At 36.3% G+C, this 13,812-nt stretch overlaps 2 protein-coding genes and 1 long non-coding RNA gene across 3 annotated transcripts in view; all 3 read left to right on the forward strand.

The window, feature by feature from the left end:
• The window catches only part of LOC119495339, a 296,329-nt gene that overhangs the window by 203,908 nt on the left and 78,609 nt on the right, over positions 1 to 13,812 (forward strand). The gene's annotated exons all lie outside the window — the stretch shown is intronic.
• The window catches only part of LOC119495348 (polymeric immunoglobulin receptor-like), a 62,803-nt gene that overhangs the window by 35,084 nt on the left and 13,907 nt on the right, over positions 1 to 13,812 (forward strand). The window contains exons 7-8 of the mRNA XM_037781732.1: positions 7,170 to 7,226; positions 7,518 to 7,574. Coding sequence (XP_037637660.1) covers positions 7,170 to 7,226; positions 7,518 to 7,574 — 114 coding nt within the window. The remainder of the gene's footprint in view (positions 1 to 7,169; positions 7,227 to 7,517; positions 7,575 to 13,812) is intronic.
• LOC119495363 lies at positions 12,389 to 12,875 on the forward strand. Its single transcript, XR_005208464.1, has 3 exons — positions 12,389 to 12,421; positions 12,572 to 12,686; positions 12,772 to 12,875. It is a non-coding gene; the product is annotated as an uncharacterized LOC119495363 (long non-coding RNA).

The following is a 13,812-nucleotide window of genomic DNA, read 5'->3' on the forward strand; positions in this document are numbered from 1 at the left end:
TTGGATTATAGCCACTCTTACAGCAACAAGCCATTTAACCACCTTATCATCAACTCCTGAGCCTGTGAGTGTCACCACTACTTTTACAGACAAACCATCTACCACAGTTCAGGGTGAACAGCACAGGTCAGAAGCCTTCACATTTGCATTCAACTATATACACTGCATTCAAGTCTTTTTATTTAATTTTATTTGCATTATGTGCTTTAAGCCGCAGTGTTCCAGTGGACCTGATGCACTTCCTCATCCCGTTGAGTTTGCTGATCTTAGTTGTAATGGTGACATTGTGCATCTGGTTTATGTTCAAAAGACACAGTAAGTCTATACTGAATTTTGATATTTCATACCAAAACGTTTTTGTTAATCCTAAATATGTTTTACCATAAATGTCGACTAATCTGCATTATTGTCATTGAGCATTGATGATCACTAATTGGAGTTTTCATTGCTTCACTTTTAGAGCAGACCAAAGTAGAATCATCTGCCACAACAATGGTACAGTAAGATATGCTGATTCATTTCCCGTTACATTTCTCTTACAAAGAAAGAGACTCGCTATCGTGGCCATTTGCTTAATTTAACACTGCCGTGATACCGAGCGAAATAAAGACTACACATTTCAGAGACTATACTGTATTGTCCATTTGCAGCTGCAGGACTACCATGTAACACTGTAGCTGAACATCTAATAGTTATATTACACAGAATGCATCTTGATAATATCATTCTTGTGCATCTTTTAATAGGAGAATAGAGAAAGCATTGACAGATAGAAACTTAATTGAGCACATATGTGATGACAAATTAAATAGGTTTAATTAATAAATCACTTATGGTTATTGGTTGCCATTCATGTTCTGTCCTCTGCTCCTTCAACACAGGCTCAAGAGGAAGTAACATACAGTACTGTTAAGAAAAAGAGAAGAACTTCAGGCCGGGTAAGTGACTGTATGAATTTTATTGACTGAACCTTATGTTTCTTTTCTTTTTTCTTAAGTATGACCCACCTCAGAATTATTAATATTTTCTTTGGATTATTATAAAGAATAAGGTTTTAGTAAACTCTAATCCCTCTCATGTGTTCACCTTAAAAATTAAGTATTTTTATGAAATGGTACATGATTTCTATTTTAACAAAGGTGGTCATGTTGATGTAATCTAATCAGATCTAGTCTAATAAAATGGTGTTTAGCTTTTATTTAAATAACGTTTGGTTTGCTCCTTCATCAGGCTGAAGAGGAAGTAACATACAGCAATGTTACGCACATGAGAAAAACTTCAGTTAAGGTAACCATAAACCATTAAACCACAACCTGTATTACACAACATAAGCACACGAAAAGACACACTCAAATAGCATTTATTATTTCATCATACACATTTGTATTCGAATGAAGCAAAAAACAAAAAAACGTTTAACTGTTCAATTGATCTGTTTCACATCTGTCTCTTCTTTCTTACCCAGAGATCAGAAGCTAAGAGTGATGTGGATGTGATGTACAGCTCTGTGGTTACTGTCAAACAACAAACTGTGCAAAGGGTACATTTTAATAGCCCAGTCTCACACTGTTGCTCACATACATAGTGTAGCTTTTCTTAGCCATACTGCTAGTGTGGCAGTTGACTCTTAGTCTACTTTATCTTTGATCTTTCTTAGTAATTGTCATTTTTTCTTCTGTTCTGCAACAGGTTGAAGCAAAAGATGAGGATGTAACATATAGCAGGTTGGCCCAGCACCAGCAGAACCTGTAACCCCATGTTAACCCTACATCTTATCTGCCTGTCTATCACTGGACTCTTTTCTTAGATGATAGTGTTGCAATGTGTTGCCATCTGTTCTTTGGTTTTGCACCAACTTCTTACTTCTTTTTAATTTTGAGGGTTTACACCTTCTCCTTTTTTTATTCTCCTCTGCATAGCTGCAAAATGTTTCACACAAGTGATGAACTGGTCCTGGTTTCCCAAAAGCATCTTAAAGCTAAGATGATTGCAATATCCATCTTACGACCCTGCTTAAGCTGAAGAAGTGTTTCCCAAAAGCTTCGATAAAAGCGTTCCACTCTTAGCAATGATCCTATCGACTCGTAGGAGGTTAAAGAGCATCTTAATTCATTACAGTCTGTACTATATTGAACAGTGATGTTGTTTAAGTGACGTTTGATGTAAAATGAAGGATAATGTTTAAAATAAAAAATAAGAAAATGAAATGAATAACGCACAAATGAATTCATCAATTGATCTATCAGTTTCTGTTGTCGTCCTCCTCCTCCTTTCCTTTTTCTTGTCTTGTAATATATTCATCTCTTCTGGCTGAAACGCCACTGCCCTGATGTTGTTTTTGCATTTTCCCCATCTTCTCTTTTCTTTTTATTAATGGTGCATGTTTGCCACACGATTAGATGTTTGATATAGAAAACATTACATTCACAATAGATGATGTGCACATTCGTGAAGATTATAAGAACAGACACTGCTTCATTTTGGGTTTAAAATGTGCATAAACTTGCAGAATACTTTTGGCATCATTGGGCAAAAACTCCACAATAAGCTTTCATCCATCCATCATCATATTGTAGCATATTGTAATTCAAGTGTTCTGAGAGATAATTACATTTCTGCACCTCCTCATGGCTCTGTTTTCAGGCTTTAAAAAATCTAGCCCGTGACGAAAGATTTTGGCCAATCAAAGGTCATTTCAGAGAGAGAGCGTTTCTATTCGCTGTTCATTCAACGGAGGCAGCTGTCAATCACTCACAAACTCCGATAAAACAGTCAAACTCGGCAATCAATAATCAATATTTTGTTACTGTAATGCCTATTTCTCACCTCAAATGTTTTCAGAAACATCTTGTAGTGTACTGTTTAGCTGTAAAATGAAAAAGTTTGCTCCAGCTGGTGGGCGGTGCTTGGTATTTCCTCAACTGATCTCAACATGGCTGCCGGGTCACAAACTTCACTGAAAGTTAACATTTTAAACTCAGCCTGTGTGTCTCCTTTGTGGTTATTAAAACGCAGGTTACGAAAGATGAATAAGTTCACTCAAATAGCATTCATTATTTCATCATACACATTTGAAGCAGGTTAAACTGTTCAGTTGATCTGTTTCATTTCTGTCTCTTCTTTCTTACCCAGTTGTCAGATGCTAAGAGTGATGTGGACGTGATATACAACTCTGGTTACTGTAGAACAACAAACTGTGCAAAGGATATGTATTTTTATTTATCATCCAACCAATTGCAACTGTCTTACAGGAGGGGGAGGAGAGATTTTAAGTGTTGCAGTTGCATATTTAAGAAAATCAGGAAATAGAAAGTCAGTCTGTCAGTGCCTTGGTTCATGTAGTTTTATCTGACTCTGCTCACTCACCAACATGACTGTTCATCTCAGCTTTCTTCTAATCATCACTGGACTCACAGGTCGGTCACCAGCTTCATGTTACATTTAGAAATGTGGGGTTTTATGCATCAAATTCTTTAAATGTCATTGAGTAATATACTCTCCAGTTTGTATTTCAAATATGTTGAAGAATATAATGACCTAATGTGTAAAACAACAGCTAGTATGAACATCTGTTACATGCAGGTCATCTGAAGGAAGATTATTGTTAGTGAATAAAAGCATTAAAATGCTGTATTTGTTTCTTGTTGCAAGAATTCACAGCATAACTACAGTCAGTAAAATCTCAGTGAAGGCTGGAGATTCAATCTCCATCCCATGTCTCTATGACTCACAGTACATGAACCATGTGAAATACTTGTGTAAAGGATATTACAGGAAGTCCTGCTCTTATGCAGTTACAACAAACCAACAAAATTCAGAAAAATTTTCAATCTCTGATGACAAAATGCAAAGAATCTTCACTGTGATGATAAAAGATCTGACGGATGAGGACATTGATTACTGGTGTGTTGTCGAGATTGATGGAGGGCTAGATGTCGGATAGTATTTTCACCTGTCTGTCACCAGAGGTAAGAGACCTTAAAGCATCTTTAAGCACATTTCAAATCCTTTGTGAACACTAAGGAGGTTCTCATTGTTTGATGCAGTTTTTAAATGAAGCTTATGCGTAAATTCAGACAGGAAGACTAGGGGTGCAAGCTCATTCATTCTCATTCATTCTGGGTCTCTCTCTCTCATGGGCTATTAATATGTCAGCTGATTATGGGCGTCTCTCTTTTCAGCGACCAATCAGAGCTTGCCATATCTCCCTCAACCAATCACATGCTGCTGTCAAAAGTTTAAAAAAACATTCTCCTCTATGCGGTTTCAGTGTCAGCATTCAGCAAACGGACATGACCCTCCACCACCCCATCACCTCCAGATTCATCACATCAGAGTACTCCTGCTCCACTTCATTCATCGGATCTGCATCAGTCTTCACCACCACCACCACCAGTGTCTAGACCTGGGGGGAATATTTCTACATCCTACTACAGCTTCACTTCCCCTTTATTATTTCACAATGGGTCTAAATCGCAAAAGAATGTGCTATTCATAATTTGTGCACTTTGTAATAAATCATCATTCAATTCATACGAGTCTTTCCTGATTGAATTACTTTATCACTAAATATGAATGAGAATAAATGTAAAGTTTGAGGACAGTAATTAAGACCTCTGAAACATCATCAGCATGTACCAAAAGCTTCTACAATTTTCTATTGAATATTATTTGTTTTACCTAAAGGTACGCCCAGTCTCTATGTGGATCATCACGAGATTACAGGATTTAAAGGAGGTAATATATTACATATATATAACACATTTAATTTCATGTTTAGAGAAGTCATTATATCAAATGTAACTAAATAAAGATAAACAACTTAATGGTTGTTGTAGAGCAACAAACTGTGCAAAGGTTATATATTTATTAATATACGTCATCCAATCAATTGCGACTGTTGGAGGGGGAGGAGAGATGTGTTGCAGTTGTATATTTACTAAAATGAGGAAATAGAAAGTCAGTCTGTCAGTGCCTTGGTTGATGTAGTTTATCTGACTCTGCTCACTCACCAACATGACTGTTCATCTCAACTTTCTTCTCATCATCACTGGACTCACAGGTCGGTCACCAGGTTCATGTCACAATTTAGAAATGAGGGTTTTTTATGCATCTAATTCTTTAAATGTCATTGAGTAATATACCCTCCAGTTTGTATTTCAAATATCTTGAAGAATATAATGACCTAATGTGTGAAACAACAGCTAATATAAACATCTATTACATGCAGGTCATCTGAAGGAAGATTATTGTTAGAGAATAAAAGCATTAAAATGCTGTATTTGTTCTTGTTGCAGGACTTCACAGCATAACAACAGTCAATGAAGTGTCAGTGAAGGCTGGAGATTCAATCTCCATCCCATGTCTCTATGACTCACAATACAAGAACAATGTGAAATACTTGTGTAAAGGATCTAAATGGTCCTCCTGCTCTTATGCAGGTAAAACAAACAAACCAAGTAGTTCAGGAAAGTTTTCAATCTCTGATGACAAAAAGCAAAGAATCTTCACTGTGACTATAAAAGATGTGACGGATAAAGACACTGATTATTACTGGTGTACTGTGGAGATTAATGACGGGCCAGATGTCGGAGAGAAGTTTCACCTTTCCGTCACCAGAGGTAAGAGACCTTAAACATCTTTAACATTTAAAATCCTTTGTGAACACTGAGGAAGTTCTCATTGTTTGCTGCAATTTTTTAATTACTTTGCTACTCAAAATTATAGAAAATAAATGTAAAGGTTGAGGACATTAATTATCCACCAGTTGTATTAAGACGTCTGAAACATCACCAGCATGTACCAAAGGCTTCTGCAATTTTCTATTGAATTTGTTTTCCCTTAAGGTACGCCCAGTCTCTATGTGGATCATCAGGAGATTACAGGATTTATAGGACATACTATAACCATAAACTGTCACAATCGTAACTCTGGAAAAATTGCGTGGTGCAGGCTGGGCAGCTCCTGTGTGACGACGTCGTCTGGATCAATAGATGGAACAAGAGTGACCACCAATGCAAATGTCCCCAATGTTTTCACTGTGACTATGAGTGGACTGAGGACAGAGAGCAGCGGCTGGTATTGGTTTGCTAAAGGAAGCTTACAGATGCCAGTACATGTAACTGTTACTGAGCAACCTGCCACTAGTAAGTTATTATAAATTATAAATATAAAATTTTAAATTATAAATATTTGTCAAGTATCATTTATAAATGTTTTGATTTAATATATAAGATATATTGGTATTCATTATTGTCATTTTACTCTAGTATTCATTGTCTTGTTTTGGATTATAGCCACTCTTACAGCAACAAGCCATTTAACCACTTTATCCTCAACTCCTGAGCCTGTGAATGTCACCACTGATTTTACAGACAAACCATCTACCACAGTTCAGGGTGAACAGCACAGGTCAGAAGCCTTCACATTTGCATTCAACTATATACACTGCATTCAAGTCTTTTTATTTCATTTGATTTGCATCATGTGATTTAAGCCGCAGTGTTCCAGTGGAGCTGATGCACTTCCTCATCCCTTTGAGTTTGCTGTTCTTTGTTGTAATGGTGACATTGTGCATCTGGTTTATGTTCAAAAGACACAGTAAGTCTATACTGAATTTTGATATTTCATACCAAAACGTTTTTGTTAATCGTAAATATGTTTTACCATAAATGTAGACTATTGTGCATTATTGTCATTGAGCATTGATGGTCACTAATTGGAGTTTTCGGTGCTGCACTTTTAGAGCAGACCAAAGCAGAATCATCTGCCACCTCAATGGTACAGTAAGATATGCTGATTCATTTCCAGTTACATTTCTCTTACGAAGAAAGAGATGCTCTATCGTGGCCATTTGCTTAATTTAACACTGCCGTGATACCGAGCGAAATAAAGACTACACATTTCAGAGACTATATTGTTTTGTCCATTTGCAGCTGCAGGACTACCATGTATCACTGTAGCTGAACATCTAATAGTTATATTACACAAAATGCATCTTGATAATATCATTCTTGTTCATCTTTTGATAGGAGAATAGAGAAAGCATTGACAGATAGAAACTTAACTGAGCACATATGTGATCACACATACAGTAATAGGTTTAATGAATAAATCAATTATGGTTATTGGTTGCTATTCATGTTCTGTCCTCTGCTCCTTCAACACAGGCTCAAGAGGAAGTAACATACAGTATTGTTAAGAAAAAGAGAAGAACTTCAGCCCCGGTAAGTGACTGTATGAATATTATTGGCTGAACCTTATGTTTCTTTTCTTTTTTCTTAAGTAAGACCCACCTCAGAATTATTAATATTTTCTTTGGACTATTGTATAAAATAATGTTTTAGTAAACTCTAATTCCTCTCATGTGTTCACCTTAAAAAGGAAGTATTTTTATGAAATGTTACATGATTACTATTTTAACAAAGGTGGTCATGTTGATGTAATCTAATCAGATCTAGTCTAATAAAATGGTGATAGCCTTTATTTAAATAACATTTGGTTTGCTCCTTCATCAGGCTGAAGAGGAAGTAACATACAGCAATGTTACGCACATGAGAAAAACTTCAGTTAAGGTAGCCGTAAACCATTACACCACAACTTGTATTACACAACATAAGCACAAGAAAAGAAACACTCAAATAGCATTTATTATTTCATCATACACATTTGTATATGAATGAAGCAAAAAACTAAAAAAAGTTTAACTGTTCAATCGATCTGTTTCACATCTGTCTCTTCTTTCTTACCCAGAGATCAGAAGCTAACAGCTCTGTGGTTACTGTCGAACAACAAACTGTGCAACCGGTAAATTTTCACAGCCCAGTTTCACATTGTTGCCCACATACATAGTGTTGTTTTTTTTCTCTCATTTTTTAACCACACTGCTAGTGTGGCAGTTGACTCTTAGTCTACTTTATCTTTGATCTTTCTTAGTAATTGTCATTTTTTCTTCTGTTCTGCAACAGGTTGAAGCAAAAGATGAGGATGTAACATATAGCAGGTTGGCCCAGCACCAGCAGAACCTGTAACCCCATGTTAACCCTACATCTTATCTGCCTGTCTATCACTGGACTCTTTTCTTAGATGATAGTGTTGCAATGTGTTGCCATCTGTTCTTTGGTTTTGCACCAACTTCTTACTTCTTTTTAATTTTGAGGGTTTACACCTTCTCCTTTTTTTATTCTCCTCTGAATAGCTGCAAAATGTTTCACACAAGTGCTGAACTGGTCCTGGTTTCCCAAAAGCATCTTAAAGCTAAGATGATTGCAATATCCATCTTACGACCCTTCTTAAGCTGAAGAAGTGTTTCCCAAAAGCTTCGATAAAAGCGTTCCACTCTTAGCAATGATCCTATCGACTCGTAGGAGGTTAAAGAGCATCTTAATTCATTACAGTCTGTACTATATTGAACAGTGATGTTGTTTAAGTGACGTTTGATGTAAAATGAAGGATAATGTTTAAAATAAAAAATAAGAAAATGAAATGAATAATGCACAAATGAATTCATCAATTGATCTACCAGTTTCTGTTGTCGTCCTCCTCCTCCTTTCCTTTTTCTTGTCTTGTAATATATTCATCTCTTCTGGCTGAAACGCCACTGTCCTGATGTTGTTTTTGCATTTTCCCCATCTTCTCTTTTCTTTTTATTAATGGTGCATGTTTGCCACACGATTAGATGTTTGATATAGAAAACATTACATTCACAATAGATGATGTGCACATTCGTGAAGATTATAAGAACAGACACTGCTTCATTTTGGGTTTAAAATGTGCATAAACTTGCAGAATACTTTTGGCATCATTGGGCAAAAACTCCACAATAAGCTTTCATCCATCCATCATCATATTGTAGCATATTGTAATTCAAGTGTTCTGAGAGATAATTACATTTCTGCACCTCCTCATGGCTCTGTTTTCAGGCTTTAAAAAATCTAGCCCGTGACGAAAGATTTTGGCCAATCAAAGGTCATTTCAGAGAGAGAGCGTTTCTATTGGCTGTTCATTCAACGGAGGCAGCTGTCAATCACTCACAAACTCCGATAAAACAGTCAAACTCGGCAATCAATAATCAATATTTTGTTACTGTAATGCCTATTTCTCACCTCAAATGTTTTCAGAAACATCTTGTAGTGTACTGTTTAGCTGTAAAATGAAAAAGTTTGCTCCAGCTGGTGGGCGGTGCTTGGTATTTCCTCAACTGATCTCAACATGGCTGCCGGGTCACAAACTTCACTGAAAGTTAACATTTTAAACTCAGCCTGTGTGTCTCCTTTGTGGTTATTAAAACGCAGGTTACGAAAGATGAATAAGTTCACTCAAATAGCATTCATTATTTCATCATACACATTTGAAGCAGGTTAAACTGTTCAGTTGATCTGTTTCATTTCTGTCTCTTCTTTCTTACCCAGTTGTCAGATGCTAAGAGTGATGTGGACGTGATATACAACTCTGGTTACTGTAGAACAACAAACTGTGCAAAGGATATGTATTTTTATTTATCATCCAACCAATTGCAACTGTCTTACAGGAGGGGGAGGAGAGATTTTAAGTGTTGCAGTTGCATATTTTAGAAAATCAGGAAATAGAAATTCAGTCTGTCAGTGCCTTGGTTCATGTAGTTTTATCTGACTCTGCTCACTCACCAACATGACAGTTCATCTCAGCTTTCTTCTCATCATCACTGGACTCACAGGTCGGTCACCAGCTTCATGTTACATTTAGAAATGTGGGGTTTTATGCATCAAATTCTTTAAATGTCATTGAGTAATATACTCTCCAGTTTGTATTTCAAATATGTTGAAGAATATAATGACCTAATGTGTAAAACAACAGCTAATATGAACATCTGTTACATGCAGGTCATCTGAAGGAAGATTATTGTTAGTGAATAAAAGCATTAAAATGCTGTATTTGTTTCTTGTTGCAAGAATTCACAGCATAACTACAGTCAGTAAAATCTCAGTGAAGGCTGGAGATTCAATCTCCATCCCATGTCTCTATGACTCACAGTACATGAACCATGTGAAATACTTGTGTAAAGGATATTACAGGAAGTCCTGCTCTTATGCAGTTACAACAAACCAACAAAATTCAGAAAAATTTTCAATCTCTGATGACAAAATGCAAAGAATCTTCACTGTGATGATAAAAGATCTGACGGATGAGGACATTGATTACTGGTGTGTTGTCGAGATTGATGGAGGGCTAGATGTCGGATAGTATTTTCACCTGTCTGACACCAGAGGTAAGAGACCTTAAAGCATCTTTAAGCACATTTCAAATCCTTTGTGAACACTAAGGAGGTTCTCATTGTTTGATGCAGTTTTTAAATGAAGCTTATGCGTAAATTCAGACAGGAAGACTAGGTGTGCAAGCTCATTCATTCTCATTCATTCTGGGTCTCTCTCTCTCATGGGCTATTAATATGTCAGCTGATTATGGGCGGCTCTCTTTTCAGCGACCAATCAGAGCTTGCCATATCTCCCTCAACCAATCACATGCTGCTGTCAAAAGTTTAAAAAAACATTCTCCTCTATGCGGTTTCAGTGTCAGCATTCAGCAAACGGACATGACCCTCCACCACCCCATCACCTCCAGATTCATCACATCAGAGTACTCCTGCTCCACTTCATTCATCGGATCTGCATCAGTCTTCACCACCACCACCACCAGTGTCTAGACCTGGGGGGAATATTTCTACATCCTACTACAGCTTCACTTCCCCTTTATTATTTCACAATGGGTCTAAATCGCAAAAGAATGTGCTATTCATAATTTGTGCACTTTGTAATAAATCATCATTCAATTCATACGAGTCTTTCCTGATTGAATTACTTTATCACTAAATATGAATGAGAATAAATGTAAAGTTTGAGGACAGTAATTAAGACCTCTGAAACATCATCAGCATGTACCAAAAGCTTCTACAATTTTCTATTGAATATTATTTGTTTTACCTAAAGATACGCCCAGTCTCTATGTGGATCATCACGAGATTACAGGATTTAAAGGAGGTAATATATTACATATATATAACACATTTAATTTCATGTTTAGAGAAGTCATTATGTCAAATGTAACTAAATAAAGATAAACAACTTAATGGTTGTTGTAGAGCAACAAACTGTGCAAAGGTTATATATTTATTAATATACGTCATCCAATCAATTGCGACTGTTGGAGGGGGAGGAGAGATGTGTTGCACTTGTATATTTACTAAAATGAGGAAATAGAAAGTCAGTCTGTCAGTGCCTTGGTTGATGTAGTTTATCTGACTCTGCTCACTCACCAACATGACTGTTCATCTCAACTTTCTTCTCATCATCACTGGACTCACAGGTCGGTCACCAGGTTCATGTCACAATTTAGAAATGAGGGTTTTTTATGCATCTAATTCTTTAAATGTCATTGAGAAATAAACCCTCCAGTTTGTATTTCAAATATCTTGAAGAATATAATGACCTAATGTGTAAAACAACAGATAATATGAACATCTATTACATGCAGGTCATCTGAAGGAAGATTATTGTTAGTGAATAAAAGCATTAAAATGCTGTATTTGTTCTTGTTGCAGGAATTCACAGCATAACAACAGTCAGTAAAGTGTCAGTGAAGGCTGGAGATTCAATCTCTATACCATGTCTCTATGACTCACAATACACAAACCATGTGAAATACTTGTGTAAAGGATCTAAATGGTCCTCCTGCTCTTATGCAGGTAAAACAAACAAACCAAGTAGTTCAGGAAAGTTTTCAATCTCTGATGACAAAAAGCAAAGAATCTTCACTGTGACTATAAAAGATGTGACGGATAAAGACACTGATTACTGGTGTGTTGTGGAGATTAATAATGGGCCAGATGTCGGAGAGAAGTTTCACCTTTCCGTCACCAGAGGTAAGAGACCTTAAACATCTTTAACATTTAAAATCCCTTGTGAACACTGAGGAAGTTCTCATTGTTTGCTGCAATTTTTTAATTACTTTGCTACTCAAAATTATAGAAAATAAATGTAAAGGTTGAGGACATTAATTATCCACCAGTTGTATTAAGACATCTAAAACATCACCAGCATGTACCAAAGGCTTCTGCAATTTTCTATTGAATTTGTTTTCCCTTAAGATACGCCCGGTCTCTATGTGGATCATCAGGAGATTACAGGATTTAAAGGACATACTATAACCATAAACTGTCACAATCGTAACTCTGGAAAAATTGCGTGGTGCAGGCTGGGCAGCTCCTGTGTGACGACGTCGTCTGGATCAATAGATGGAACAAGAGTGACCACCAATGCAAGTGTCCCCAATGTTTTCACTGTGACTATGAGTGGACTGAGGACAGAGAGCAGCGGCTGGTATTGGTTTGCTAAAGGAAGCTTACAGATGCTAGTACATGTAACTGTTACTGAGCAACCTACCACTAGTAAGTTATTATAAATTATAAATATAAAATTTTAAATTATAAATATTTGTCAAGTATCATTTATAAATGTTTTGATTTAATATATAAGATATATTAGGATTCATTATTGTCATTTTACTCGAGTATTCATTGTCTTGTTTTGGATTATAGCCACTCTTACAGCAACAAGCCATTTAACCACCTTATCATCAACTCCTGAGCCTGTGAGTGTCACCACTGTTTTTACAGACAACTCATCTACCACAGTTCAGGGTGAACAGCACAGGTCAGAAGCCTTCACATTTGCATTCAACTATATACACTGCATTCAAGTCTTTTTATTTCATTTGATTTGCATTATGTGATTTAAGCCCCAGTGTTCCAGTGGACCTGATGCGCTTCATCATCCCTTTGAGTTTGCTGTTCTTTGTTGTAATGGTGACATTGTGCATCTGGTTTGTGTTCAAAAGACACAGTAAGTCTATACTGAATTTTGATATTTCATACCAAAACGTTTTTGTTAATCGTAAATATGTTTTACCATAAATGTAGACTATTGTGCATTATTGTCATTGAGCACTGATGATCACTAATTGGAGTTTTCATTGCTTCATTTTAAGAGCGGACCAAAGCAGAACCATCTGCCACAACAATGGTACAGTAAGATATGCTGATTCATTTCCCGTTACATTTCTCTTACAAAGAAAGAGACTCGCTATCGTGGCCATTTGCTTAATTTAACACTGCCGTGATACCGAGCGAAATAAAGACTACACATTTCAGAGACTATACTGTTTTGTCCATTTGCAGCTGCAGGACTACCATGTAACACTGTAGCTGAACATCTAATAGTTATATTACACAAAATGCATCTTGTTAATATCATTCTTGTGCATCTTTTGATAGGAGAATAGAGAAAGCATTGACAGATAGAAATTTAATTGAGCACATATGTGATGACAAATACAGTAATAAGTTTAATGAATAAATCAATTATGGTTATTGGTTGCCATTCATGTTCTGTCCTCTGCTCCTTCAACACAGACTCAAGTGGAAGTAACATACAGTACTGTTAAGAAAAAGAGAAGAACGTCAGCCCCGGTAAGTGACTGTATGAATATTATTGGCTGAACCTTATGTTTCTTTTCTTTTTTCTTAAGACCCACCTCAGTTATTAATATTTTCTTTGGATTATTCTATAGAATAAGGTTTTAGTAAACTCTAAATCCTCTCATGTGTTCTCCTTAAAAAGGAAATATTTTTATGAAATGGTTCATGATTACTATTTTAATAAAGGTGGTCATGTTGATGTAATCTAATCAGATCTAGTCTAATAAAATGGTGTTTAGCCTTTATTTAAATAACATTTGGTTTGCTCCTTCATCAGGCTGAAGAGGAAGTAACATACAGCA

This window comes from Sebastes umbrosus, chromosome 10, assembly GCF_015220745.1.
Source record: "Sebastes umbrosus isolate fSebUmb1 chromosome 10, fSebUmb1.pri, whole genome shotgun sequence".
In the NCBI taxonomy this organism is placed as follows: domain Eukaryota; kingdom Metazoa; phylum Chordata; class Actinopteri; order Perciformes; family Sebastidae; genus Sebastes; species Sebastes umbrosus.